Source organism: Chiloscyllium plagiosum, unplaced genomic scaffold, assembly GCF_037043375.1.
Source record: "Chiloscyllium plagiosum isolate Xiang-an unplaced genomic scaffold, Cpla_swu_hap1 HiC_scaffold_5, whole genome shotgun sequence".
Classification (NCBI taxonomy): domain Eukaryota; kingdom Metazoa; phylum Chordata; class Chondrichthyes; order Orectolobiformes; family Hemiscylliidae; genus Chiloscyllium; species Chiloscyllium plagiosum.
This window is the reverse complement of record NW_028270143.1, coordinates 14,207,101-14,234,294: the sequence shown is the minus strand read 5'-3', so window position 1 is coordinate 14,234,294 and position 27,194 is coordinate 14,207,101. Positions and strand designations below refer to the sequence as shown.

General features: G+C 39.3%; 1 protein-coding gene across 2 annotated transcripts in view; it reads right to left on the bottom strand.

The window, feature by feature from the left end:
* Positions 1 to 26,880, bottom strand: part of med10 (mediator complex subunit 10) — a 79,133-nt gene extending 52,253 nt beyond the window's left edge. Inside the window, exons 1-4 of one of the 2 annotated variants that reach the window (XM_043689633.2) lie at positions 26,690 to 26,874; positions 23,621 to 23,704; positions 13,923 to 14,025; positions 566 to 1,548 (exon numbers count right to left, since the gene is read on the bottom strand). In XM_043689633.2, coding sequence (XP_043545568.1) covers positions 1,450 to 1,548; positions 13,923 to 14,025; positions 23,621 to 23,704; positions 26,690 to 26,811 — 408 coding nt within the window. In that variant the 5' untranslated portion in view covers positions 26,812 to 26,874 and the 3' untranslated portion in view covers positions 566 to 1,449. Of the gene's footprint in view, positions 1 to 565; positions 1,549 to 13,922; positions 14,026 to 23,620; positions 23,705 to 26,689 lie in introns of those variants that run through there. The other variant, XM_087987017.1, reaches the window with a different exon arrangement.
* Positions 26,881 to 27,194: the final 314 nt, after the last annotated feature.

The window sequence follows — 27,194 nt, the reverse complement described above, 5'->3', positions numbered from 1 at the left end:
TCTATGTTATTTAGTTGTTTCTGACCAAATTTACTTTAGGATCCAACTTTTATTCAAAATACTGGAATACTGTTTTCAAAATGGTTCCATGGAAGCCTACAGGGTTGGCAAAGTGAAAAATCCCCAAGTCCAAATTAAATCTAATATCCTTACCTTTTAATGGCAAGTTTTCATTGTCGGATATCAAATTTACTTTAAAACAAAAATCAGAATAGTGCTGAGAGAAAACATTTACAAATTTAAATTTAAAGATTCAAAAAAGATGTCAATAATTTCAATGACTACTACAAAATAATACAATGTTAATAATTGTACTGGTTATTGATTTCAGTTGCAAAAATATTAACTGCAAATTTTAAGTTACTAGTCTTAAGGAAAACTCAGTTAGAAATCTGAGCTGCAGTTGAAATGTTATGGCTGAAGGCTTTTAAATGATTACTTGTTCATCAAATTCAATGGGAAATGGCACCATTCATGGGATCAGTGAAAGGGGAAATAAAGTGAGTTTGTTGATATTTACTTTGTCAATAACAATACATAATAAAAAGGCATTGTACAATAAATATCTGGAAAAATCTAATTTTATTTCCATGAACATATGCCTTAAGGACATATAAAAATTCACAAACCTCAAGGACCAGAAAAATACCCTTTCCTCCCCCCACCAACCCACAAAGAGTTAGAACAAAATCAGAAAATTCCAGAAACACTCAGGTCTGACAGCATTTGTGGACAAAGAAACAATGAACATTTCAGGACAATGATTGATTGGGAATGACTAGCACTGTATTAAAGCTGTGATATTAACTGTTAAACAGTGAGACTGAGATTTCAGAAATAATTAACATCACTACCTGATTCTGCACTATCAGCAGAGTCATGGAAAAACTTTAGTATTTGTTACTGCAGTGTGGAAGGACATCCATGGACTCTGGATAATATACGCTGAGCTAAACAGTTCTTTTGTATCGGTTTCCTAATGGTCTCATTTGCCATTTTTAAATCCATTCAAAAATTGTACAGTTAGTAATAAATATGATAAGCCAAAAATCTGTTTAAGCACTCTGGTAGCAAAGAACTTATTTTGTTACAAAAATTGCTGCATTGACTAGCACTCTACAAAGTGATTTTATCACATATACTGGTACAAAAGTATTTCAATCTATTTTACTGAGTTTATCTTCCCATCTAAACAGTGGTGCCTTCACATTATGTCATGAACTAAATAAATCCCATTTAGTCCAAACACTAATACATCTAGGAAGTAAGAAGGCCTTTGCACATTTCTCAAGTAAGTTTCTAGTCAATTTTCCAGTAGGAAACAAATTATGTATTACTTTTCAGCATCGAGGAAGAACAACTCTGGCTGCAAAAAGTTAGCCAAATTCAGTTAGTTCCTGAAAAAAGGAAGCAGTTTCATTCCATCAAATAGAACTTATTGTATCCCAGCTACGTGGACAGGTGATCGTCACATCGGATAGCTCGGTATTTGGACATTTCTTCAGGAAAAACTTTGCTCAGTTCATGAATCAGAAGTCCCTTGAATTTCTGGAACAATGAAGAAGATTCATTAATTGCAAGATGTTTTTACATGACAAGCTTAAAATTATTAGTTTTATTTAATTTTAGTTCATAGTTCTCTGTGTTTTATCCATTCATTACATCAACACCATCCACCTCTCCATGCAATCTTGATGGATACTAGTTATTTTCTGGTTCTATTATTTAGAGTTTGAGTATCCTCATTCATTTTTGAATGTTCAAAAGAAAGATTGCTGCAACGTTTGAAGACTTTTATATATAAAAAGCAAAACAAAGAAAAATGATTATAGAAATATTAAGATGGCTCAGAATAGTATGCAAAATGTTGCAATTCTTCACAATTTTGAGATTCTCATTGTGTTGTAAAGCAATGAATTTGGAAGTATATAATTACCAGTGTGAAATAGAAAAAAAAACAACCAAAACAAGTTTGATCCTAGTTCAACACCATGCTCACAACAATGTCAGTGAAGATAAAAAGCAAATTTATTATAAGAAACAGAAGACAGAAGGACAAACATCCTTACTTTCAACCTGGGTGCAGAAGGATAGTTTCTCTCAAGTTTGGAGTAAATTAACTGCACACAAAACAGACAAAACAACGGACTAGACAAGAAATACTCCCAGTTCAGATCACATCTTAACAGGCAAATGCATAATTAAGATGGCCTAAAGGAAATTCTGCCTATTGCAGTTCATCAACAGTCACTACAGTATTCAGAACCTGGGAAGCTCGCAGTTTTATCTTACAGTTTTGCTTCCGGTGTGCTTGGTGCATCTAGATGCATTGGCCCCTGGGCCTTCTTCCTCAAATCATAGCTGGCACTGGATACCTGAAAGTTAAGTTCAAATCCAGCAGTGACAATATTGGGAGGCTAAGTACTAAGAATAACTACAATGAAGCCATCCCTAGGCCTTTTGTCATCGTGAACTGAAGGCTCGCCATTTAAGATGTCTTCAGTTCATTACCATTTACTGTTTTAAACTGCTCTGTCAGCTCAGAAACTTGCCCAAAAAAAATTATCACTCCCCTAACTGAACAGGGACCCCATAAGACAAATGAGGAGGAGTGACAAATATTAGCTGGGAGCAGGTGATAACAGTGGAGGGGTGAGCCTTGGTAAGGAGGATTGGACACACTCATCGCAGAGGATGGATGACAAGAAGAGGAGAAAGAGTTGTGGGAAGCGAGGGGGTCCATAAACATTGTTGGAATGGGAGTGGTATCAACATTGTTTTCAAGAATGCTTTCACAACAGAGTTACTTCACGCTACACTTTCCAGCAAGCTTTACACACACCTGCTAAGAAAATTAGATTCCTAGAGTATGGAAACAGGCCCTTTGGCACAATAAGTCCACACAAATCCTCCTAAGAGTAACCCACCCAGACCCAACTCCCTCCGACAAAAGCACCTAACACTATGGGCAATTTAGCATGGCCAATCCACCTGACCTGCACATCTTTGGATTGTGGGAGGAAACTGGAGCACAGGAAACCCACACAGACACGGGGAGAATGTGCAAACTCCACACAGATAGTCGCCCGAGGCTGGAATTGAATCCGGCGCTGAGGCAGCAGTGCTAAACACTGAGCCACCATGCCGATAATAGATATAAAAAACACAGGGCAAATGAATCTCAAACAACTGAACATCTGAACATGTACGCCAAGTTGGGCAAACAGTCAGAGTCTCTATTTTTCTGGTTACCTGATCCTTATGTTTTATAGAACTGCGCATCATTCAAGAACAGTAAAACTAACAATTAGAAACAGAAACTTCCCAGGTAAGTATCAGACATTTGTGCATGTTGAGACTTCTTCAGGGTCGCATACACATCAGCCAAATTCAATAATTCACTGGTCCCCACATTAGGGGATCACGGAACTGACACATGAGGAGAGATTGACTAGACCAGGATTGTTTTCGCTGAAGTTCAGACAAATGAGGGGACATCATATAATGACTTATAAAATTCTAACAGACTTATAAAATTCTGCAGGGAGCATGTCCCCAATGGTGAGTGCATCCAGAACCAGGAGTCACAGTCTGAGGAATCGGGGTAGACCATTTAAAACAGAGATGAGGAGACATTTCTTCACACAAAGAGTGGCGAGCCTGTGAAATTCATTACTACAGGATGCCAGAACGTTGAATGTATTCAATAGACAGTTAAATAAAGCACTTGGGACGAATGGGAGCAAAGGTTACGGGAAGAAAGTAGGATTAAGCTATTGAGTTAGACGATCAGCCATGATCGCGATGAATGGCAGAGCAGGCTCGAAGGACCAACTGGCTTCCTATCTTCTAGGTTTTTATGTTTCCAATAGAAGATTCAGGTCATTATTTTATCAAGATAGATCTACAAGAACATAGTCGTCACATCATACAGCCTCAATTTTTTGGACATGGAATGCATATTTGTATTTGAGGCACACAGGTTTACTATGTAGGGTTAACAATAAAAGCATGGAATGTGACCCTATGTATTAAACAGCTTCAGTGAATACCTGCAACATGACACTGAAGGGACAATATGGAAGTACAACGTTTATGGCAGTATTGTCTAAGCAAAACAAAATGTTTCCAAAAAACACTCAAATGATATTGAAATCAGTACAAAAGTTAAAAGCTCAACATTTTTAAACCTCACAGCTTTGAAAAGTTACAAACATCTAATACAAATATCAATACAGATAAGGAAACATAATAGAACAGCTCTTTGCAGTAAACACTGATCCCATAAATAAGAAAAATGTGGACTCCCTTAGCTATGCTGTGTTGCAGACATTTGGTGCCAATATGAGACACCATGTCTCAATTTGTTTCCATTGTGTCTTTCTCTATAACAAAGATACAAAGTGGCATGTATCTAGAGAAGAGTCTTAGATTGGAGTTTAGATGTTGATGCAAAATGACAAGGCAGCAGGTTCCTTATAATCTTTAACATAGCAAAACATGAAAACATTCAAAAGCACATGAACAATTTTTTGGACTAGGACAGATAATTGAAAGCTTGGTTAAAAGGTTGGTTTTAAGGAGCATCTTGAAATAAGAAAGAAAGAAATGGAGAGGGGTGAGGTTTAGGGGGGCAATTTCATAGTTTAAGGCTAAGGCAGAAGGAATAGCTGATCACTGAAATGATTAAAATCTGGCATGAACAAGATGCCACAATTGGAGTAGTGGAAGAATGAGAGATGTATGCCTGGAGAAGGTTACAAAAGAGGTGACTTGATGATATGTTCCAACAAATATGAACATTTTTTTTCAATTGTGCTGTTAATTGACCAGGAGTCAAATTATCTCTGAGAACAGGAATGCAATGTAAGATAACATGGAGTAGAATTCTGAAATTTATGCAGTGTGAAAGATTGAAGACCAGACATAGGTGCGATGAATTAGCCATGTTAATAGATAACAAAGGCATGGATAAGAATTACAGATGAACAGATGATATGATGGACTCAAACATAAAGTGTCATCTAATCTAATCTAATCTAACAATAGAATAAGCAGCCTTGGTGATGCAGTGCTGATATCAACTCATGCTTATCTTGAAGTCAACTAGTTTGGTTCAGCCTGAGACTATTGTCTGGAAAAGGAGTGGAGTCAGTAGCTAAGATTTGGTGCAAACTGAAAACAGCAGGAAGTATTTTTCATTGGCTGCAGTGGTCCCGCCAGTCAGCTGGATAGTCAGCGAAAGCTCCACCAAATTAAGTGCCACTCATTAATCCAGCAATGATGCAGTCCTGTCACCTGATAGGTCATCCTACACAAACCTGTTCCTTCTCTTCACCTTTCAAACATCCTAACCAACTCCCCAACTAAATTTGTGTCCTTTAAATTATCCAGGTCATGTAATTTCTCCAGCCTACATAATTCCTTAGTGCACAAATATAATAATTAGATTCTAACTTTTGCAAAAATAACTATTTAATGATTGCACATTCTATTATTGAAAACCATTTAATCTTATCCTTTTCACACTCAACTTCAAGCTTTGGCAATAATTTATGCCTCACTTCTCTCCAAGAAAAATCACCAGGACAGAACAATGATATCAGTCCATCATTCATATTTCATCTGCTTTGCTTAGATTCAGCTTAACCTTTGGACGCATATTTCATAAAACAAACAAACAGTCAGAGTCTCTATTTTTCTGGCTACCTGATCCCTATGCAAACGCTTTCCATACACTCCACTTTTATGGAGATCTATTTAACACATATCAGAGGGCACACAGACATTCCCTTAATTTACAATGCAATTGATTCTGCAACATCTTTAACAAATACTTTCTACACAAACTTTGAAATTAGGAGTGGATGAGGCCATTCACCCCTACATCCTGCTAAAGGAGCTGAAATATTCAGAATTAACTGAAAGATTAAAATGGCTTTTGATAACACAATGCACCACCATCAAATGATTATTTTCCCAGAAATATCACAGACAGTTTAGAAGTGCTTTGTTTCACTAGAATAATTACTTATTGACCTGATTTGCAACACCAAATGCACACTCCCACCTGCCCAATAACCCCTCAGCTTCATAATCTACCAACCACTGCTTTAAAAAGATTCAAGGATCTTAATCTATGAGAAAGATGGTTCTGGAAGGTTCCTGAACAATAACCAGAAAGCATGATTTGAATCCAGACAGTTGTTTGTTTATTTCACCAATGCTTTATCTCTTGTTATCCCTGAAGAACAAACTGCTTGGATCAGGAATAAGTCTTCGATCCTACCTGTGACAGAGACTAGGAGGCAAAGAAAGAGGGAAGACTATGACAGAGAGAAAGAAGAAAGGAAAAAGAAAGTCAAACAGAGCAAAAGAGAGGAGAAGGAAGACCATGAATGGGATACAATGTCTCTAAATTATTTGAAATGAAGCAACGCAACAAAATCCAAAAGCTGTGTCTGGAAGAAGTGTGAACAGCAGACTGATGAACAACTGATATCCAAACAACATTCACTTGTACAAGGCTAAGATTCATACCTGCAAAGTGAAGAAATTAAAATTAAGGCAGCATCCAAAGTGATATTATTGAACTCAGTGTTGACTCTGGAAGTTTGTGAAGTGTCGCATTGAAAAGAGGAGATGTTATCCCACAAGGGAGCATAGAGCTACACTGGAGATAGCCAATAGCCTTGTGGTCAGCCTGATGGCTGGTCAATCATTTTTTTTCACCATCTTAACTCTGTGGATGAGTTCATTGGTAGTCTGGTTCATTTACTGGACCAGGTTGTCAGAAAATAAACTGCCACTCTTAACATTTGCTGTGCAAAGTTCTCCCTCTAACACTATCGGACAATGATGTGAAGGTGTTGGTGTTGGACTGGGGTGGGCAAAGTTAAATGTCACAACACCAGGTTATAGTCCAACTGATTTATTTGGAAGCACTAGCTTTCGGAGCACTGCTCCTTCATCAGTAGCAAAACAAAGCTCCAAAAGCTTGTACTTCCAAATAAACCAGTTGGACTATAACCTGGTGTTGCGAGATTTTTAACTCTGACTAGTGAAACCATTATCAAACATTTGCTGCCCAGCAATTGATTTTAGTCTAACCCAACTGTCCTGATAGTTAGTTGCCCTGTTTTAGATTGCTCAGCCACACAAAGACTCATTTTTGGTTCAGTGAAAGCCTCAGAACAAAGTGAATGCAAATTAAACTGTAGGACTCCTAGTTCTGTCAGTATTATTTCAGACAAGATTTCAATTAAATACATTCAGCATGTTCCCTGAACCTACAAGCATAGAGTTGTATTCATTCATATTTTCAGAGTATAATCACACAAGCAAATATGCTTTTGAGTACATTTTTGTTCTCTGCATGTGTGCTGCAATGAGAAGTTGGTTGCATTGACTCCTAAGGTTAGGAAATCTACTCCTTATTTTAGTAAATCCCACCTGCTTAAGTACAAGATCAATTAAAAGGTTGTGATTTTTGACAACCCTACCATCAAATGGAGGAGAGATGTGAGCAATGTGGGGGAAGGGAATGGGGTGGAACTGGAGGATGCAGTGTCAGACAGCAATCAACATGTCCAGTGAACAGATGGAGAGAGCTCTCACACAAATGATGTTATGTGATTTACATAACCTACACATATGTAGATAACTCTTTGCCTCCACAGTGTTAGCGACATGGTCTTACCGGACATCTTACCAACAACCTGGCAGCACATGACAGCTTCTCTGGGATATGAATTCGGGTACCTCTTACATAATAATTAACTAGTTCGCCAAAAGTGAGAAGCATACACCTAGACACCATACATGAACCAATGTATGTTTTCATTGCTGCCTAAATTATAGTCATCCTTTCATCAAGAAATATCAAATCATACACCAATTGCACCAAAAGTCAGCTAGTAACAAGGACAGAGAAATAGAGGTCATGTTTCACATCCATAATATTTTATCTGAACAGAGAAAAGTTCAAATTGCATTAAATTTCAGCAAGTATTAGAAAGGAAAAAAATAAAGTGGCAACCTGACAAATTTTGGAAGTCAAGAATTATAAAACAGAGTTGTGACGCCATGTTGCCAGATTGAACATTCCCACGTGGTAGCAATATTGAACTGATTTTAACTCCATCTTCTGTTTGAAATGTGCAACTGAATTGAAGAGAAGACCAGTGAAAGAGGCACAATTGATGAAAAGAGAAGTGATTTGATAGTATGGAGTGAAATGTCTTCTGAATGGCCAAAGTGCTAGAAATGTAGTTCACAAGAGACCAAATTAAAAGGTGTGCAGAAATGTGAAGCGAGATGCATTCAACAATGGACATGTGCGCTTGAGGTCAATTCTGTCAGAAAAACTGCTATAGTGAAAGCACAACATTCAACCTTAGCAGGTTAACTACAAAAAATTTTCCCTTTCTTCCTGTATCGTTACTGTCTCCAAATCTTTTACAGCTCAGCTACATCAAAAATTCATAAGATCATTGTTGAGACATGCAAGAAAATTAATCCTAGTGTTTTTGTCCTTGCTCAATAGTTTAGAATTCTTTGATCTTCATTCAACACCAGGTTATAGTCCAACAGGTTTAATTGAAAGCACTGGCTTTCAGAGCGCTGCTCCTTCATTAGGTGGAGCAGCGCTCCGAAAGCTAGTGAATCCAATTAAACCTGTTGGACTATAACCTGGTATCATGTGATTTTTAACTTTGTACACCCCAGTCCAACACGGGCATCTCCAAATCTTGATCTTCATTGTTTTCAAGTGCAACTTATTGTTACCTCTTCCATTTCTTGAATATTGTTGAAAAGAAATCAATTTGTCAAAGCTTTTCATTTTGCATTCATCAGGATAATTCACAACACTAATTCAAGGGGAATACCAAAATTCATACCGCATGAGATAACAGTTCTTGAAAATGGTCTCTCACTGGTAGAGGCATTGCCATTAAGACTGCAGCAAATCATATTCACATTTGATGTTTATCTGAAACCAAATATTTGCTGGATAACCCTGATTGTATATAGAATCACACTGACATCCCATTTAGATTGTCAGTTAGGCTCACATTGTGAGGAACTTGCATGGAATGGAAGCTGCACATAATACACAGGGCCCTGCCCTTTGCAAAAAGAAAGAATACATTCACATATTGTGCCTGTTTCAACCCAATAAAAGTAGTATCGCTTTTCTGTCCAATGCCTGGCTAATTAGGGTCAACCGGTCTGGTTTCAAATTTAAACACAGCCTGACAGTTAACAGTCAATCATTAGTTGGTACATTTGTCATGAGAACAATCGACCAGAACTCAGGTGTTAATGAATCAGCACTCTCATCATGTAGTATAATTGTTGATTTTCCCTTCGGCTTGGTATGTTTGTCAATTTTCCTGATAAATGCAAGAATGTTTTGATAAATATTGCCTTCTTCAGTAATATTAAATAATGGAAATTGAAGAACAAAACTTACTGTATAAAATTCTTGTCCTCTTGTAATTTCACATCCTCAACATCTTTCCTTTGTTTCTCACTTCATCCATGCTTGTCCACTTACTACATTTATAGAGTCATACAGATGTACAGCACGGAAATAGACCCTTTGGTCCAACTTGTCCGTGCCAACTAGATATGGTAACCTAATCTAGTCCCATTTGCCAAGACCTGGCCCATAGCCCTCAAAATCCTTCCTATTCATATACCCATGCAGATGCCTTTTAAATGTTGCAATTGTACCAGCCTCCATCACTTCCTCTGGCAGCTCAGTCCATACACGTACCACCTTCTGCGTGAAAAAGTTACCCCTTTGGTCCCTTTTAGGTTTTTCCCCCCTCACCCTAAATTATTGCCCCCTAGTTCTGGGCTCCCCCACAGCAGGGAAAAAACTTTGTCTTTTTATCCTATCCATGCCCCTCATGATTTTATAAACCTCTATGAAAGTCACCCCTCAGCCTCCAACGTGCCAGGGAAAACAACCCCAGTCTATGCAACCTCTCCCTTTAGCGCAAATCCTCCAAACCTGGCAACAGCCTTGTAAAACTTTTCTGAATCCTTTCAAATTTCACAACATTCTTCCGACAGGAGACCAGAATAATTGCACGCAATATTCCAAAAGTGGCCTAACCAATGTTCTGTACAGCCACAACATGGCCTCCCAACTCCCATACCCAATGCTCTGACCAATAAAAGAAAGCATACCAAACGCTGCCTTCACTATCCTATCTACCTGCGACTCTACTTTCAAGGAGCTATTAACTTGCACTCCAAGTTCTTTGTTCAGCAACGCTCCCCAGGACCTTACCATTAAGTTTACAAGTCCTGCTCTGATTTGCTTTTCCAAAATGCAGCACCTCACATCTATCAAAATTAAACCCCATCTGCCACTCCTCAGACCATTGGCCCATCTCATCAAGATCCCGTTGTACTCTGAGGTAATCATCTTTGCTGTCCACTACGCCTCCAATTTTAGTGTCACCTGCAAACTTACTAACTATTCCTCTCATGCTCACATCCAAATTATTTATATAAATGAAAAGTACTGGACTCCGCACCAATCCTTCTCTCACACACCACTGGTCACAGGCCTCCAGTCTGAAAATCAACCCTCCACCAGCACCCTCTGTCTTCTAGCATCAAGCCAGTTCTGTATCCAAATGGCTAGTTCTCCCTGTATTCCATAAGATCTAACCTTGCTAACCAGTCTCCCATGGGGAACATTGTCGAACGCCTTACTGAAGTCCATATAGATCACGCCCATCGCGCTGCCCTCATCAATCCTCTTTGTTACTTCTTCAAAAAACTCAATCAAGTTCATGAGACATTATTTCCCATGCACAAAGCCATGCTGACTATCCCTAATCAGTTCTTGCCTTTCCAAATACACGTAAATCCTGTCCTTCAGGATTTCCTCAAACAACTTGCCCACCACTGATGTCAGGCTCACTGGTCTATAGTTCCCAGGCTTTTCCTTGCCATCTTTCTTAAACAGTGGCACCACATTAGCCAACCTCCAGTCTTCCAGCACCTTACTTGTGACTATCAATGACACAAATATCTCAGCAAGAGGCCCAGCAATCACTTCCCTAGCTTCCCACAGAGTTCTAGGGTATGTATGATCAGGTGCTGGAGATTTATCCACTTTTGTGTTTCAAGACATCCAGCACGACATCGTCCTCTCTAATGTGGACATTTTTCAAGACGTCACCATCTATTTTCCTACATTCTATATCCTCCATGCCCTTCACAGTAAACACTAATGCAAAATACTCATTTAGTACCTCCCCAGTCTTCTACGGCTGCACACATAGGCTGCCTTGCTGATCTTAGAGGGGTCCTATTCTCTCCCTAGTTACCGTCTTGTCCTTAATGTATTTATAAAAACCCTGTGGAATTTTCCTTTCCCCTATTTGCCAAAGCTATCTCATGTCCAATTTTTGCCCTCTTAAGTATACTCCTACTGCCTTTATACTCTAAGGATTCACTCGATGTCTCCTGTCTATACCTGACAAAGGCTTTTTTTTTTAAACCAAAACCTCAATTTCTCTAGTCATCCAGTTTTTCCTATACCTACCAACCTTTTCTTTCACCCTAACAAGAATATACTGTCTCTGGACTCTTGTTCTCTCGTTTTTGAAAGCTTCCCATTTTCCAGCCGTCCCTTTACCTGCGAACATCTGACCCCAATCAGCTTTTAAAAGTTCTTGCCTAATGTCGTCAAAATTGGCCTTCCTCCAATTTAGAACTTCAACTTTTAAATCCGGTCTATCGTTTTCCATCATTATTTTAAATCTAGTAGAATTATGGTCACAGGCCTCAAAGTACTCCCCCACTGACACCTCAGTCACCTGCCCGGCCTTATTTCCCAAGAGTTGGTCAACTTTTGAACCTTCTCTAGTAGGTACATTCACATACTGAATCAGAAAATGTTCTTGTACACACTTAAGAAATTCCTTTCCATCTAAACCCTTAACACTATGGCAGTCCCAGTCTATGTTTGGAAGGTTAAAATCCCCTACCGTACCCACCCTCTTATTCTTACAGATAACAGAAAACTCCCTACATGTTTGTTACTCAATTTCCCGCTGACTACTAGGGGGTCTACTATATAGTTTCCCACAATTAGGTGTTTTTAATCGCTTGCAACTAGATTTCAATTTCACAGTAAAACATACATACTTTTCGGTTCCTGCAGGACTTGATTTTCTAATGTTTTTCAGAATGTTGATCACTTATAACGTTCTTCTTTACGTTGGCCCACCTGACACAACAATTAGACTTCTATTATCTCACTACGTTCCAATGGCTGTCTTGTTTAGAAACTTCGGAGTGATACAAGAGGCCCTAAAGAGTATGGGGTGAATTTTACCAGAAATTGGCCAAGTGTTACCTGAAAGAAAACGGGCTGTGACCATGTGTTACTTTCACTTCCTTGAGTACAAATATTCCCTTGTGAACATTCGACCCAAATTATTTTATTCAAAACAAAAAACTAAAATAACTCACTTGCCTATTAAATGAAGAAATGTTAATGTGATTAAATCTGAGAAAAGGGATTATTGTTTTTGACAAAGACATAAACTGAAAAATCACCTTTCATTTGTTACAGAAATGAAGGCTGAAACCAATATTGGAAAACAAAACAAAAAGTGCAATTGAAACTATATAAAAAGGAAAACCAAGAGCTGTTAGTTGTAGACAAGTCTAGTGATGCAGTACAGGTTGAAGACGACAGCGGCTCAACCACAAAGCTTTCTATTAGCATAAGTTAGTTACTGCAGTTGTGTCTATTACTTAATGATAACATTGTGATCTGTGTTGTGTACATTCATCAAAGCTGAGAAGAGCTTGCAGATGTATGCCATTTTGGTGAAGAACTTGGAAAATGCTGACAGTTGAACAGCAAGTTAGCCACTAGAAGGCTAAAATTCTTTGAGAAAGAGAGTTTTGAAGGATTTTCTGCCAGACGTTTATGTCATAAATGCCAAATGGTCTGCTGAGCCAATGATAACATGTTGGTTGCATCGACCAAGAAGTTAGTCATTTATAATTAATTATAATTTCTGTTAATTCGTGTTTAGCTTATAATGATTCTGGGTTTAGGTATCACTCCTTACCTAAGATAATATTTAGCATTTCCCTTGTTTGACCCTTGTCTAGGAAAAAAAACTTTTATTTTAAACCATGAACTCTTGTAGCTTTATTCTTGTCTTTCCAAATACATGTACATCCTGTCCCTCAGGATTCCCTCCAACATCAACATCAGGCTCACTGGTCTATTGTTCCCTGGCTTGTCCTTACCACCCTTCTTAAACTGTGGCACCACATTAGCCAACCTCCAGTCTTCCAGCACCTCACCTGTGACTATCAATGATCCAAATATCTCAGCATGAGGCCCAGCAATCCTTCCCTAGCTTCCCACAGAGTTCTAGGGTACATCTAATCAGGTCCTAAGGATTTATCCACCTTTATGCGTTTCAAGACATCCAGCAGTTCCTCCTCTATAATATGGACATTTTTCAAGATGTCACCATCTATTTCCCTACATTCTATATCTTCCATGCCCTTTTCCACAGTAAATACTGATGCAAAATACTCGTTTAGTATCTCCCCATCTCTTGCGGCTCCACACAAAGGCCGCCTTGCTGATCCTTGAGGGGCCCTATTCACTCCCTAGTTGTCCTTTTGTCCTTAATTAGGCTCACAAAATGGAAAAATATTAAAAAGGATAATTCAAAGACTTTCTCAATGCACGCAACATGCAAAGCAAGGAAGACGAACAAGTAAAAACAAACCAGTGCAAACTAATTGATATTGTGGAAGTGAGGCTGCATTTTGGCCAAGGCTGGGACTTGAATAAGCATACTCTTGTAAAATGATTCATTTCAATCAGTACTGACAAAGTAATTCTTCAGATTGTCTACCTTTAATGTGTCAATTTTTCCTTTGACTTGTTCATTCTTGGCCAAGGCTCGCTCCAGGCATTCTTTGGTGTAAAGTTGAGGATTTCGGCCTTGATCAATATACCTGTTTAAAATTAAAAACATGAAATGCATGAGATGCTGTGTGTGTATTTTTTTCGAAGTATTACACAGCAATATTGCACAAGAGTAGCCATTCTGAGCACTAAGAACTCAGAAGAAACAGAAGTTGAAACAAGTCTCCAATCATAAGACCACATTGATTATTCTCTTGCATTCACTCAAACGCCCCCCCCCCCCCGCGCCCCCACCCCACATTAAATTCCAGAAAAGATAAAGCTTTCCAAATACTATCAGCACTCAACAGTCATGATCCCTTATTGCTTAAACTCAGGCCCTCCATTCACTGCAATACTTTTGCAGCTGCTGATCTAATCAATTAATCCCACTTCTGCCCTTGTCTACTTATGAAAATCTTCAATCCCTTCAATCCTGATCATTCCTATCAGGAGCAAGTCACATCTTTACTCTGGTAATTCCTCACGAGCACAAACTTGAATACCTGCTGAACAAATATCTAAAAAAATCCAACATCAAAGCTACCTGAAGCACATCAATGAAAACACATCGATGGAATTCAATATCAGTGACTGTCAGTTGATAAAATTTGGCTTGAAAACAGCAATTATGTTGTGAATAAAAAGTAGCCACAGCTTTATGTATTTAAAGAATTTGAGGGATTTCACCAGACTCATTTCTGGGATGGCATGTTTGTCATGAGAGATAATACATCTGGGGGTGTAATTATAGGTAGTTCTTCTATAACGCGATGGTTACATTCTCGTGCAACTCCATGTTAGAGAAAAATTGCACTTTAGAAACCTTGCTTAAAATGTTGGCAATGTAATCGCGTTACAGGCAACATATTTTAAAAGTTCACACTTTCCAAAAATAACATCCCCAATTCATCAATTGTGTTATAGCGAATTCACGTTAACAAAATGTTTGTTATAGCAGAACAACCTGAACTGGAGTTGAGAAGAGGGAGGGGCGAACAGATTGTAACATCAAATTCTGAAAGGCTGGACAGACTGGATGCAGAGCCAGACACAGTTAATGCTTCCCTTGGCAGGAGAGTTTAGAAGAGGTCAGGATCCATGATCAGCCATTTCAGACTGAGGTAAAGATTTTTATGAACCTGTGGAATTTTCTACCTCTGCAGTGACCAGGTCACTGACCATATTTTAAGAAACATAGAGGTTAAAGGTATCGGGGGGGGGGGAAGAATCCAAGATGGTAGTGATCTGGTAGGAAGATCGCTTTGCAGAGCTCGGTACCACATCGCAGGCGGGGCAAAGTCCAAAACCATGCTACCCAGGTCATCGTGGTATTCTAGAACTCTGAAAAAATCAGAGTCCTAGAAAGTTCTAAGACGACACTTACCTGCGTTTTCGCCATCCAAGCATGCCTTAGGGGTGAGCAGGTTCGCCAAAGGCCAGGGATTTCATTCAAAAAAGGGCTACACTTTTAACCAATCTCTACAGATCTGATAGAGAAGAGGGTGCTCAGTGCTAAGAAAACACTTTGTCAGCACTCTATCACCTGTTGAGACCAAATGGCTTTGCAGAGTGCGGGAGAGAGAGTTGGGCATTGAGACCACTTCAGAGACATGGGAAGATATTTAGGAAAACACGAGAAAGATTTTGATTTGCAATAGGCGCCATGCTTTACAGTTGAAGATTCTCCACATGCAAAGCAAGTACGGGCACTCTTACTCATTGCCTCTGGTTCTGCTGCAGGCTCCGGACATACTGGAGCTCTATGGTAGGTGCAATTGTGAGGATCTCAGGGACAAGGGTGGAGATGGACTTGGTTTCTCCTCCTCCTGGCCTGCCCTGTAGGTGTGCATAAGAAAAAAAAAACTTTTCAACATACTTACTTTTTTGCACAAAAAAGAATATTCTGTTTGATTGGGTGTCTGAAAATCCTCCGGGTCTGTTGGATTGGTGTAAGGTAGTTTTGGAGCATATCCCTTTGGATTTGCTTACATGTATGGTACACCATAAAACTGAGAATTTTTATAAGACATGGCAGCCCTTATTGGACTACCTAAACATTGCTCTGGCTGCCACACTAATAAGAGTTTTTTTTATATAACCGTAAAGATTGTGTTTTACAAGTCTAATACCCAGAATGGGGGAACTGCGAACATATGAACATGTAAGTTAATGCTCTTGATGGTCAAGAGCTAGTGTTTTGCCTCACTGAGCCATATTATTTGTTAGTTATTATTTATGTGTCTTTAGCTTTTTAATATATATTTGTAATGTTTTGTACTTTTTGTAATAGCAAAAAATCTATTTTTCAATAAAATATGTTTAAAAATATCAAGAAATATGGGAGAAAGTGAGACTATGACAGTGGAAGAGAGGATCAACACTGATCACATGGAATGATGGAGCAGGACAATTTGTTGAATGAGCTACTCGTGTGAGCCTATTAAAACATTAATGTTCGCATCCAAGGTTAATGTATCTGCAATGTGATGTAGGTTCATAACAGATTATTAATCTAAGTGGAAGGATGATCTATAGAGCTTTGTATTTCTACATTGTGTGTTAAGGGGAGAGCATTTTTAAAAGATTTCATTCTTTGTACTTTCATTTTAGATGCGTTGCAAGAATGATGGAAGACTTGGTTTGTTTATATGCATTTCAACAAGCTCTTTAAAACATAGACAATTATTAGTTCAGTGCATTAGGAACAAAAAGGTAGGAGCAAAAAACAAGAGTGAAGCAACATAAAATCAGAACAACCCAAAAAAGGTCAGGCAATAACAGGCTTCATTCAGAGAGGAAAATGTCGGCAGAAGTACTATTTATAGCAGTCTCCAAAGCAGCTGAGGTGGTGAAAATGTCTCAAATTGTTTGGAAGAAAATTCCTTCTGGATGCATTTAAACAGCCAATGTTAAATAACAAGTGAGCTGTGTTAGTCAACTATTTAAGGATATCAAGAAAAGACATTAACTAAAGAAAGCAACATGGAGTGAATGCAAAATAAATTTCCAAAGTAGACCAATTATAAGTATGCCAACTGAACAAGCTGCTTTAAAGTGGAGACAGGGTGACCCTTCTCCAAAAGTTGAATATTGCACGATTCTTGCTGAGCGCAAAAGAGTTGAAATCTTATTAATGATATTTGCAATGATATTTTATAAAAGCTCATGATTGTCTGAGAATTTTTATATCTATATTTTTTGGGATAGTCCTATTAGTATTTTTACTGTTATCCCAGCTGATGGTAAAACTGGACAAGTCAGATCCCAAAGTGAAACATGGCTAGACCGAACATAAGTTTTATTTTTGCCATTTGTTTACTTTGGTGATCTGTCACTGAACATTTTCTCAAGAGGATGCTGAGAGGTTTATAGAAAGAAAGTAAAGATTTGGGGTGGCATGGTGGCTCAGTGGTTAGCACTGCTGCCTGACAGCACCAGGGACCCGAGTTTGATTCCAGCCTCTGGAATATATCATTTAAACGTTTAAAATATCATTTCAAACAATTCTTTCACTGTGTATTTTTTTTTCTGTATAATAAATTAAGTCAGATTCCCTACAGTATGAAAACAGGCCCTTCGGCCCAACAAGTCCACAACGACCCTCAGAAAAACAACCCACCCAGACCCATTTACCTACCCTATACTTACCTCTGACTAATGCACCTAACACTATGGGCAATTTAGCATGGCCAATTCACCTGACCTGCACATCTTTGAATTGTGGGAGGAAACTGAAGCACCCGGAGGAAACCCATATATATTCGGGGAGAATGTGCAAACTCCACAGACAGTTGCCAGAGGCTGGAATCAAACTCGGGTCCCTGGTGCTGTCAGGCAGCAGTGCTAACCACTGAGCCACCATGCCACCCCAAATCTTTACTTTCTTTCTATAAACCTCTCAGCATCCTCTTGAGAAAATGTTCAGTGACAGATCACCAAAGTAAACAAATGGCAAAAATAAAACTTATGTTCAGTCTAGCCATGTTTCACTTTGGGATCTGACTTGTCCAGTTTTACCATCAGCTGGGATAACAGTAAAAATACTAATAGAACTATCCCAAAAAATATAGATATAAAAATTCTCAGACAATCATGAGCTTTTATAAAACCTTAATACCTCAGTTACAGAGTGCTGCAGACTATTGGAGTCTGCAAAATAAAAGCTAAGAGTTTTGAAAATATGTGGCACACATTGAAGACATAGAAATACAAGGAAAATCATGTGAAAGAATGCAAATGTCTTGTTTTTTTTCCAGAATTATGAAGGGATGAGACAAGGTTGATTTAAAAAAAGACTACTTCCAATAATTAAAGGGTAACACATCATAGAATCAGAATGGCTACAGTACAAATGCAGTGATTCAACTCGTGACAGGATTAGTTCTTTACCAGAGCAATTCGAGTTCCAATTGCCTACCTTTTTCACCACAGTGCTGCAAACTTTACTTAATCAAATTCATACAATTCATCATGAAAGCCATAATTAAATCTATCTCTGCCAAACTTTCAGGTAGTGCAATTCAGATCTTAACCATTCACTGCTTAAAGTTACTCATCATACTAATGTTGATTTTCTCAATTACCTTAAATGGGCACTCTGGTTCTTAATTCTTCCCAAGGGTATATCTTCTCCCCATCTACTCTCACTATCCTTCATAATTCTGAATATCTCTGTCAATCTCCTCTTAACCTTCTCTTCTACAAGAGGAGCAAGCCCAGCTTTTCAAAACTATCCACATAACTGAAGATTTTCATCCATGGAATCATTAAGTTGTTCCTGCATTCTAATGTCTTCACAACATTAAGATGTGGTGAAATAAAAACAAGGATGAAGCTGAATCAATCTTTTATATTTGCTTTTATATTTTATACCTCGCAGAATTGTGAATGCTTTATCATCCTGATACCTCCAATGATTCGTGCAAATGGTCCCTCTGCTCCTGAATTCTCTTTAGAATTAGAATTCAGACCAAAATAAGTCACTTCATGGCTCTCTACATTAAATTTCAGTTGTCATCTGACCATTTATTCCCACAAACCTGTCTAGACCACTTTGCATTCTACACAAGTTTCCTCAATGTGCACAGTTCACATTACTTCCAATCTTTATTTCATCTGGAACTTTGACATTGTGCCATTAACACCAAAGTTTAGGTCATTAATATTTAAAAAGAGCTAGATTCCAACATCAGCCCCTGAGCAGCCCCACTATAAATGTTCCTCCAGTCCAAAAGAAAACTGTTCACTGCTATTTTTCAGCGAATGTCACATCCATGTTGCTACTGTCCGTTGTATTCTAGGAGTCCTATCTTTGTTTATAAAACTGTTGGAGCACTTTATTAAATGTGTTTTGGAAGTCCATGGCAACCACATCAACCACATTACTCCTTCAAACCAGTTACTGGAACAAACTTAAATTATCATGCTATTTTATTCAAGAAATACATTCACATCCTGATGCTGGAATTATAGTGACTTGCATCAAAAAATTAACGTGCTCGTTAATCAGTTTCAAAATCTGCAAGCCTTTAAGCACTGCGTAAAAACAAAAACGGATGGGTTAACTGACTAACAGGCAAGTGGTGCTGAATCAAAATTGTAATTAAAATCAATACACTATCTCTATGTTTCAATCACTGAAGGGCATAACCACCTTTAAGCACTTCATTGAGGGGCCTGAATCTTGTAACATGAATACTGCTCAATCCTCCAGTATAAGGGTGTCAAACTTCTGAGTTGAACTCAGTGAATATGTTAGTTATACATGATTAGATTAGATTAGATTAGATTAGATTACTTAGATTAGATTACTTTACAGTGTGGAAACAGGCCATTCGGCCCAACAAGTCCACACCGACCCGCCGAAGCGCAACCCACCCAGACCCATTCCCCTACATTTACCCCTGCACCTAACACTACAGGCAATTTAGCATGGCCAATTCACCTGACCTGAACATTTTTGGACTGTGGGAGGAAACCGGAGCACCCGGAGGAAACCCACGGGGAGAATGTGCAAACTCCAGACAGTCAGTTGCCTGAGGCGGGAATTGAACCCGGGTCTCTGGCACTGTGAGGCAGCAGTGCTAACCACTGTGCCACCGTGCCGCCCACGATCTGACCTCAGTAACTCAATGTTGGCTTTCCTTAAAGAACCCACATTTGCAAAAGTGAGCTAATTGTGTCCCAAATTATCAGTTCCAAAGGACAGCCTCCCACTAAGGCTCAACTAACTAGCCTGTAGCTGCTGGGTTTTTAAACAAAAAGGTATAATATCTGGAATTCTCCAATCCTCTGGCACTAGATCTGTACCTAAGAAGAATTGGAAAGTTATGGCAAGTGCCCTGGCAATTTCCATCCTTGCTTACGGTGCATTTCCTCTCTTCATAGTGACTTATCATGAAACAAGATTCAGAAAAAACAGGAGTAAGCCTTTCAACTCCTTGAGCCTACTCCACCTTTAAAAGCATTGTGGCTGATTCAATATTTGTCATATCCACTTATTTGCATTTACCACTTAACCCTTAATTGTTACACTGTATTAATCAAGAACCTATCTTTCTCAAACGTAAATGTAGACAAGGATTTTGCACCCACAACTCTATGGCAAGGAGTTCCAAAGACTCAATCGTGATAATAAATTCCTCATCTCAGTCTTAATTTTGAGATTATGCCCGGTGGACCTGGACTCTCCCATAACGTGAAACATCCTCTCAGCATTTATCTTTGAGGAGAAAGTGAGGTCTGCAGATGCTGGAGATCAGAGCTGGAAATGTGTTGCTGGAAAAGCGCAGCAGGTCAGGCAGCATCCAGGGAACAGGAGAATCGACGTTTCGGGCATAAGCCCTTCTTCAGCATTTATCTGCCAATCCCCTTAAAAATCCTATATATTTAAATGAGATCACCGCTCATTCTTCTAAACCTCAGTGAGCAAGCTTCCAAATAATTCCAGCCTTTGCTCAAGACAATTCCCCTTCCCACGCCCCCACCAAAATTATCTTTTACCCTAAATAAGGGGACCAAAACTGCTCTCAGTAGTAGATGTGGTCTCATCAGCACCATGTACAGTTGCAGTAAGACTTCCCTAATCATATTCCATAATCATAAAGCCTAAGCTATAAGGGCCAACATTCTATTCTCCTTCCTGGTTGCTTGCTGCAGCTGTGTGCTAGCTCCTGTGTTTCAAGCACTGTATTGAAGCTTCCAGCAGTTATTTTCACTATATAAATAATACTGTTCTTTTGATTTGCCTTCCAAAATGAACAAGTTCACATTTTCCCACATTATACTCCATTTACAAACTTTTTGTCCACTTTCATAACCTATTAATATCTCTGTAAACTGCTTGCATCCTTCTCACAAACTGCCTTTCCACCTATTTTAGTGTTGTCTGCAAATCTGGCTACATTACTTCCTGCAAATCATTCATATATATTTTAAACAGTTGCGGTCCCAACACTAATCACTGTCTTCGGAATCCACTGGTCACACGTTGCCAACCTGAAAATAACCCCTTATCCCCACTCATTGTTTCCTGCCCATTAGCCAATTCATTATGCCTACATACAACCTCCAACATAACGGATGCTTATCTTAGGTTACCTTTTGTAAGGTACCTTGTCAAACACCTTTGGTCGTCCAAATACAGCACATTCACTGGCTCCTCTCTATCTACTCTGGTTGAGACTTCCTCGAAAAACTTGAACAAATTATGATGTAGAGATGGACTGGGGTGGGCAAAGTCAGAAGTCACATGACACCAAGTTATAGTCCAGCAGGTTTATTTGAAATCACAAGCTTTCAGTACTCCAAAAGTACTTCAAATAAACCTGGTTTATTATAACCTTGTGTTGTGACATCTGACTTTGAATAAATTAGCTAGACAGTTTCCCTTTCATGCAGCCATGCTGACTCTGCTGGGTTGGATTATGATTTTCAAATGTGTTGCTATTAAATCTTGATAATGGATTCCAATATTTTTCCAATAACAGATGGCAGGCTAATTAACCCCCATACTTACCCACTTTTTTACCTCCCTCCCTTTTTGAATAGGAAGGTTTTCCAATGTTTTTCAGAATCCAAAGGTTTTTGGAAAATTAGAACTAATGTATTCAATACCTCAGTAGCTACCTCTTTTAGGATCCTAGGAAGCATCAGGGTCAAAGGGCTTATCTGTCTTCAACTCCATTAGCCTTATACTACTACTCCGATAGTGGTACTTAATTCTTCCCTATTTTTCTTTACTATTAATGGGATACTCATAATATCTTCCACTGTAAAAACTGAAGCAATATATGTGTTTAATTCCTCTGCCATTTCCTTGTTCCCCTGTAGTCTCTTCCCAGATTAATTTTCTGGGAAGTGTTTTTTATGTATTTAAAAGGTCTTATTGTCAGTTTTAATATTCCTCACATGTATGCGCTGTTTATTGCCTACCATTTGAGTCAGCTACCTTATTAACCTTTAACTAGACTGAATGCTAAACTTTGAAAGAGGAGAAAGAAGAGGAAGATTTACCAATTCCATTTCCACATTGCTCCAAAATTAAATGCAAGAGATTTAGAACAAGTAAAAAAACAAACTTCTTCAGAGAGCTTTAGATAGCGGCTGTATTTATATGACTCATGCTGTTATATTTCTGGTCAATAGCAACCCAAAAATGTTAATAGTAAGGAAATAATAATGATAATACCACTGAATATCAGCGACTTGGGTGGCATGACTGTCAACGGTCTATTACCAGACTGCCGTCTAAGTCTTACTGCTTGTTTCAGTAACTGAGGTGTTCGAGAGTAGTGTTTGATGCTGTACAAGCAGAGAACGTCCTCATTTTTCACCTCGATACAGCAATGTCATTAAATGGTTGAAGATAACTGAACCTAGAATACTACCCTCAGAACTCCTGCAACAATGTTCTGAGATTGAGATAATTCATTGCAATAACCATAACCACCTTTCTTTCCTAGTTATGACTCCATCCAATGGAGAGTTGCCCTGACTCCAACTGATTTAAATTTTGCTGGGGTTCATTGCTGCCAGCCAAATGCTGCCATGATGTCGAGACCAATCATTCCCACTTTATTAAGAGGCCTTCCTCTTCAAAGCTGATTCCATCAGTTAAGTTAGAAAAACCAAAAGCGATTCAGTCTCATAGTGAAGTATTTCTTTATCAAGAGTTTTCTGATGACAACAATCATAATCCAGACATTGAAGCTGCAAAGCCCTAGGCTGCTGTGATGAAATTAAAAGTACATTAAAAAAATTTCAGGGAATCTTATTATCACTTTACCCTACAAAAAAAAGTTTGATTCTGGATTTACAAAAATAGTTCAAGTACACCCATTTTGCAATAAACTCTTATGTAAATGCAGCTTTAAACAACAAAGATTTAATATAATTACAGTAAAGACTATAGGTACTTTAACCACTTTCACTTGTGAAACAATTGAAGTGACTGGCATTAACCTATTTACACATTAAAAACTCACCAAATGAAAGTTGATCTTCAGAATTCAGTAATACATTGCAGATTACAGATATCTCATACAAATACCCTGCTCAGTCCACACTTGCAAGCTTGACTGCAAAAAGTATTTGTCAAGACTTACTTTGTGTCACAAATTATGAGTTATAATTCATACTTACTCAAATACTTCCAGAGGTACATTAATATCATGTAGCTGTTGTCGGCATTTATCGACATCCTGCAACCCCGAAATCATAGAATTTCTGGAGAAGAAGAGTGAAATATGATTTTACTCACAAACTATCAAATTAAATCAAGAATTTGTACAAGATATTATTAGCAAAATCTTTGGGCAATCGTACTTTTTGCTTGATTAATGTTATATGTAAAATATACACTCTAACTTAATGTTTAAACACAGACTATTTTACAAAGCCTTGTTGTGAAACACCCAGAATTTTTTAAAATGTTGAAAGGAATCCAAGATGGTGGATGGGAATAAATTGTGGCTGTTTAAGAGCTATTCCTTTTTTTGGGATATTTTCAGTGTTGGAGCTGATTTCCTCAAATTCTAGAAGCAGTAGTTACTGTTTTATAAGCTGTTGCATTGTTTCAGAATGGGGGGGGGGGGGAACGAAAAGAAGGGGGCGAGATCAAAACAACAGCAATTTAAAAAAGTAGAAGGAAGACAAAGGCAGTGACCATAAATAAGGAAGGGTTTAGAGGGATATGGGCCAAATGCTGGCAAATGGGACTAAGTTAATTTAGGATATCTGGTCATCACGGACAAGTTGGACCGAAGAGTCTGTTTCCGTGCTGTATATCTCAATGACCCTATGATGACTGATGAATCCTGTTAAAAGATTTAATAACGTACCTTGATTTAGATTTTAGAAGGCTTCACTTTTATTTATACTAGTGAACAATTTTACCTGGATTTGCTAAATTGCCACTAAGTACATTAAATATAAACAAGATCCATATTCTGAAACCTGAATTAGAATATAACCAACAATTCACTGATACCCACGCTATTTTTACTTTATCAGGTTCTGGTGTTCAACTCCCATTTAATCATACTGGGATGGGCAGATTAAATCAAGGAGATTGGCCTTTATTTTGTCATGTTTGGCAAAATGAAAAGTGGTCTCATTGAATCGTACAAAGTTTTTACAGGGCCCAACACCATAGTTGCAGGATGTTCCCCCAGCTTGGAGGTCTAAACCCAGAAGAAAAAGTCTCAGAACTGAAATAGGGAGGAACTCCTTCACCAAAAGTACGGTAAATATTTAGAATTCTCTATCCGAGGGCTGTAGAGGTGCAGTCATTGGGCTTGTTCAAGATAGATATTTCCAGATATAAAAATATCAAAGGATATGGGGATAGAGTGGGAATATGGTATTAGGCATGATCAGCCATAATGTAGTTAACAAAGATGCAGTCTCAAGGGGCCAAATGCCCTATATTGGTTTCAGTTTGTTATGTTTTATCACTATCTATAGCTCCAGCCTACAAAATGCATGTAAAGTTTACAATGTCACAACACACAAGACTCCTTAGGAGGAAGATAGTTGTTCAGTTAGTTGGATACCCCAAATTGATCAAATTGGTGCAAATTGCACAGGGTTCAATCCCTGTTTGGCCAGGATGGATCCTGCCGACTCAGTGCAGGACATAGTGCTGTGGGTTAAACTTGCATTGAGGCAAAGACAGACAAGGTGACAGGACCCTTGGCCATGGCTGACTCATTTTGTGCACTTCTGCTCTTACCTATTCCCTTCCCTCCAACAGTACCAATAAGGTTCTCACTTTCCAAAGCACTAACATCTACAGCCAAAGGATCATAAGCTTCCATTTCTGCCAACTGCAGTGGGATGCCACCAGACATATACTGCCACCCTTCTCGTCAGCATTCCATAGGGACCGTACCCTCCAGGGCACCCTGGTCCACTACTTCGCCATTTCCAACAGCTCCCCACATCCCTGCAGCACCTTCCTATGCAATTGCAGAAGGTGTAACACCTGCCCTTTTGCATTGTCCCTCTTCATTTTGCAAGGCTCCAGACACACCTTCCAGGTGATACAACAATTTAGCTGCACTCCACTGAATCTAATCTATTGTATTCACTACTCATTCTTTTACACAGAGGAGACAAAACACAGGCTGGGTGACTGCTTTGCAGAACACCTTCATTTTGTGTGCAAAAGTAGTCTGAAGCTTCCAGTTGCCTGCCACTTTAACACACCACCATGTTTCACTTCTCTTTTTGGGCCTATTGCAGCACTCCACCAAGGCAGTCTTCAGGACTGAATATCAAATTTGATAAGTTCAGAACCTAAACACTTTCTTCCGTTCCATTTACCAAACCCCACACACCCCAGGCCCTGTCATGACATGGACTGCTTTCAGTACAGTAAACCAGTTTTCACCTACTTATGGTCATCATCACTTTTTCTTTCTCTTGAGCACACATTCACCTATCCTTTTGTCTCCCTAACTGCTGTTCTCTCTCTCTCTGGTCTCCATCTCCACCTACCTGCTCACTCCTGGCAGAGACCCAGCAGGGCCAAAATAGCCTGTTTAAGCAAAGGTAAAGTCACCATTGTGTTACCAGACCATGGAACTGCTCTCATCAGTGTGTCATGACTGTAACTGGTTTAACCTGAGGGTTACGTTGCTTCAGGTTCAAGAAAAGGTTGAGGAGTGCCCTTCACTGTAACTCAGCCGGTGCAGGAATTGAACTCGCTGTTGGCATCACTTTGCTTCACAAAGCAACCATCTAGCCAACTAAGCTAACAAGTCTTCTAGCAGCACACAAACCAATTAATAAAATTATGTGCATTGGAAAAGCCTACGACATGGAAATGCATCCTGAGTAGGTTACTTGAGGTCCATATCCAGCTGGAGTGTAACTTAAAGAAACAGCATTGTTGTGAACAATGAAATTAAGCTTTGCAGGCTGCAATTACACCCACCTTCAACTTAGAACAGAGGGAACACAGTGCAACTGCAAAAGACCTTCAGATCAGACTACTTTGCTGTCTGGGCACTTTTAACACCCCTCTGCCTTATTTTGGTCTCCTTGACGTACCTCTACCCAGTCCCAGTCCCAGTCCCAGTCCCGCCCCCCCCCCCCCCTTACCCCGGCTTTGCTTCTCCCCAACTCCACTGCCCCCATTCCCCGCGCCCACATCTGACGACCCGGCCCGGCCCGGCCCGGCCCAGGCCAGGCCGCCTCCCGGCTTACAGCTTCTGGTTGAGGCCGGCCTGGCTGCTGGGCTGGAAGTCACTGACGATGATGCCGAGCTGCCGGATGTTCTCGATGAACTTCTCCAGCTGCTCCTCCAGGTTGTCGAACTTCTCCGCCATCGCGCGACCGGGCGAACGGTTGGAGAGCCCCGCCCCCCTTCACACACACACACACTCTCGCGCTCTCTCTCTCTCCTTGCGCAAGAACCGGAAGCGGCACGCTCCGCCTCACGCCACCATTGTCGGGCAGTCTGTGAGGTCACTTCCGCCCGTCTCCTGGAGCAGCCTCTTCCTTCTTCCGGTTGTGGACTGCACAGTCTGTGGTCAGTGTTAAAAATCACACAACACCAGGTTGTAGTCCAACAGGTTTAATTGGAAGCACTAGCTTTCGGAGGGCTGCTGCTTGAGCCAGGGGCTTGTGGAGCACATAATTGTAAGATACAGAACTGATAGCAAAAGTTTACAGTGTGATGTAACATTGTATACATTGAAAAATGCCTTGA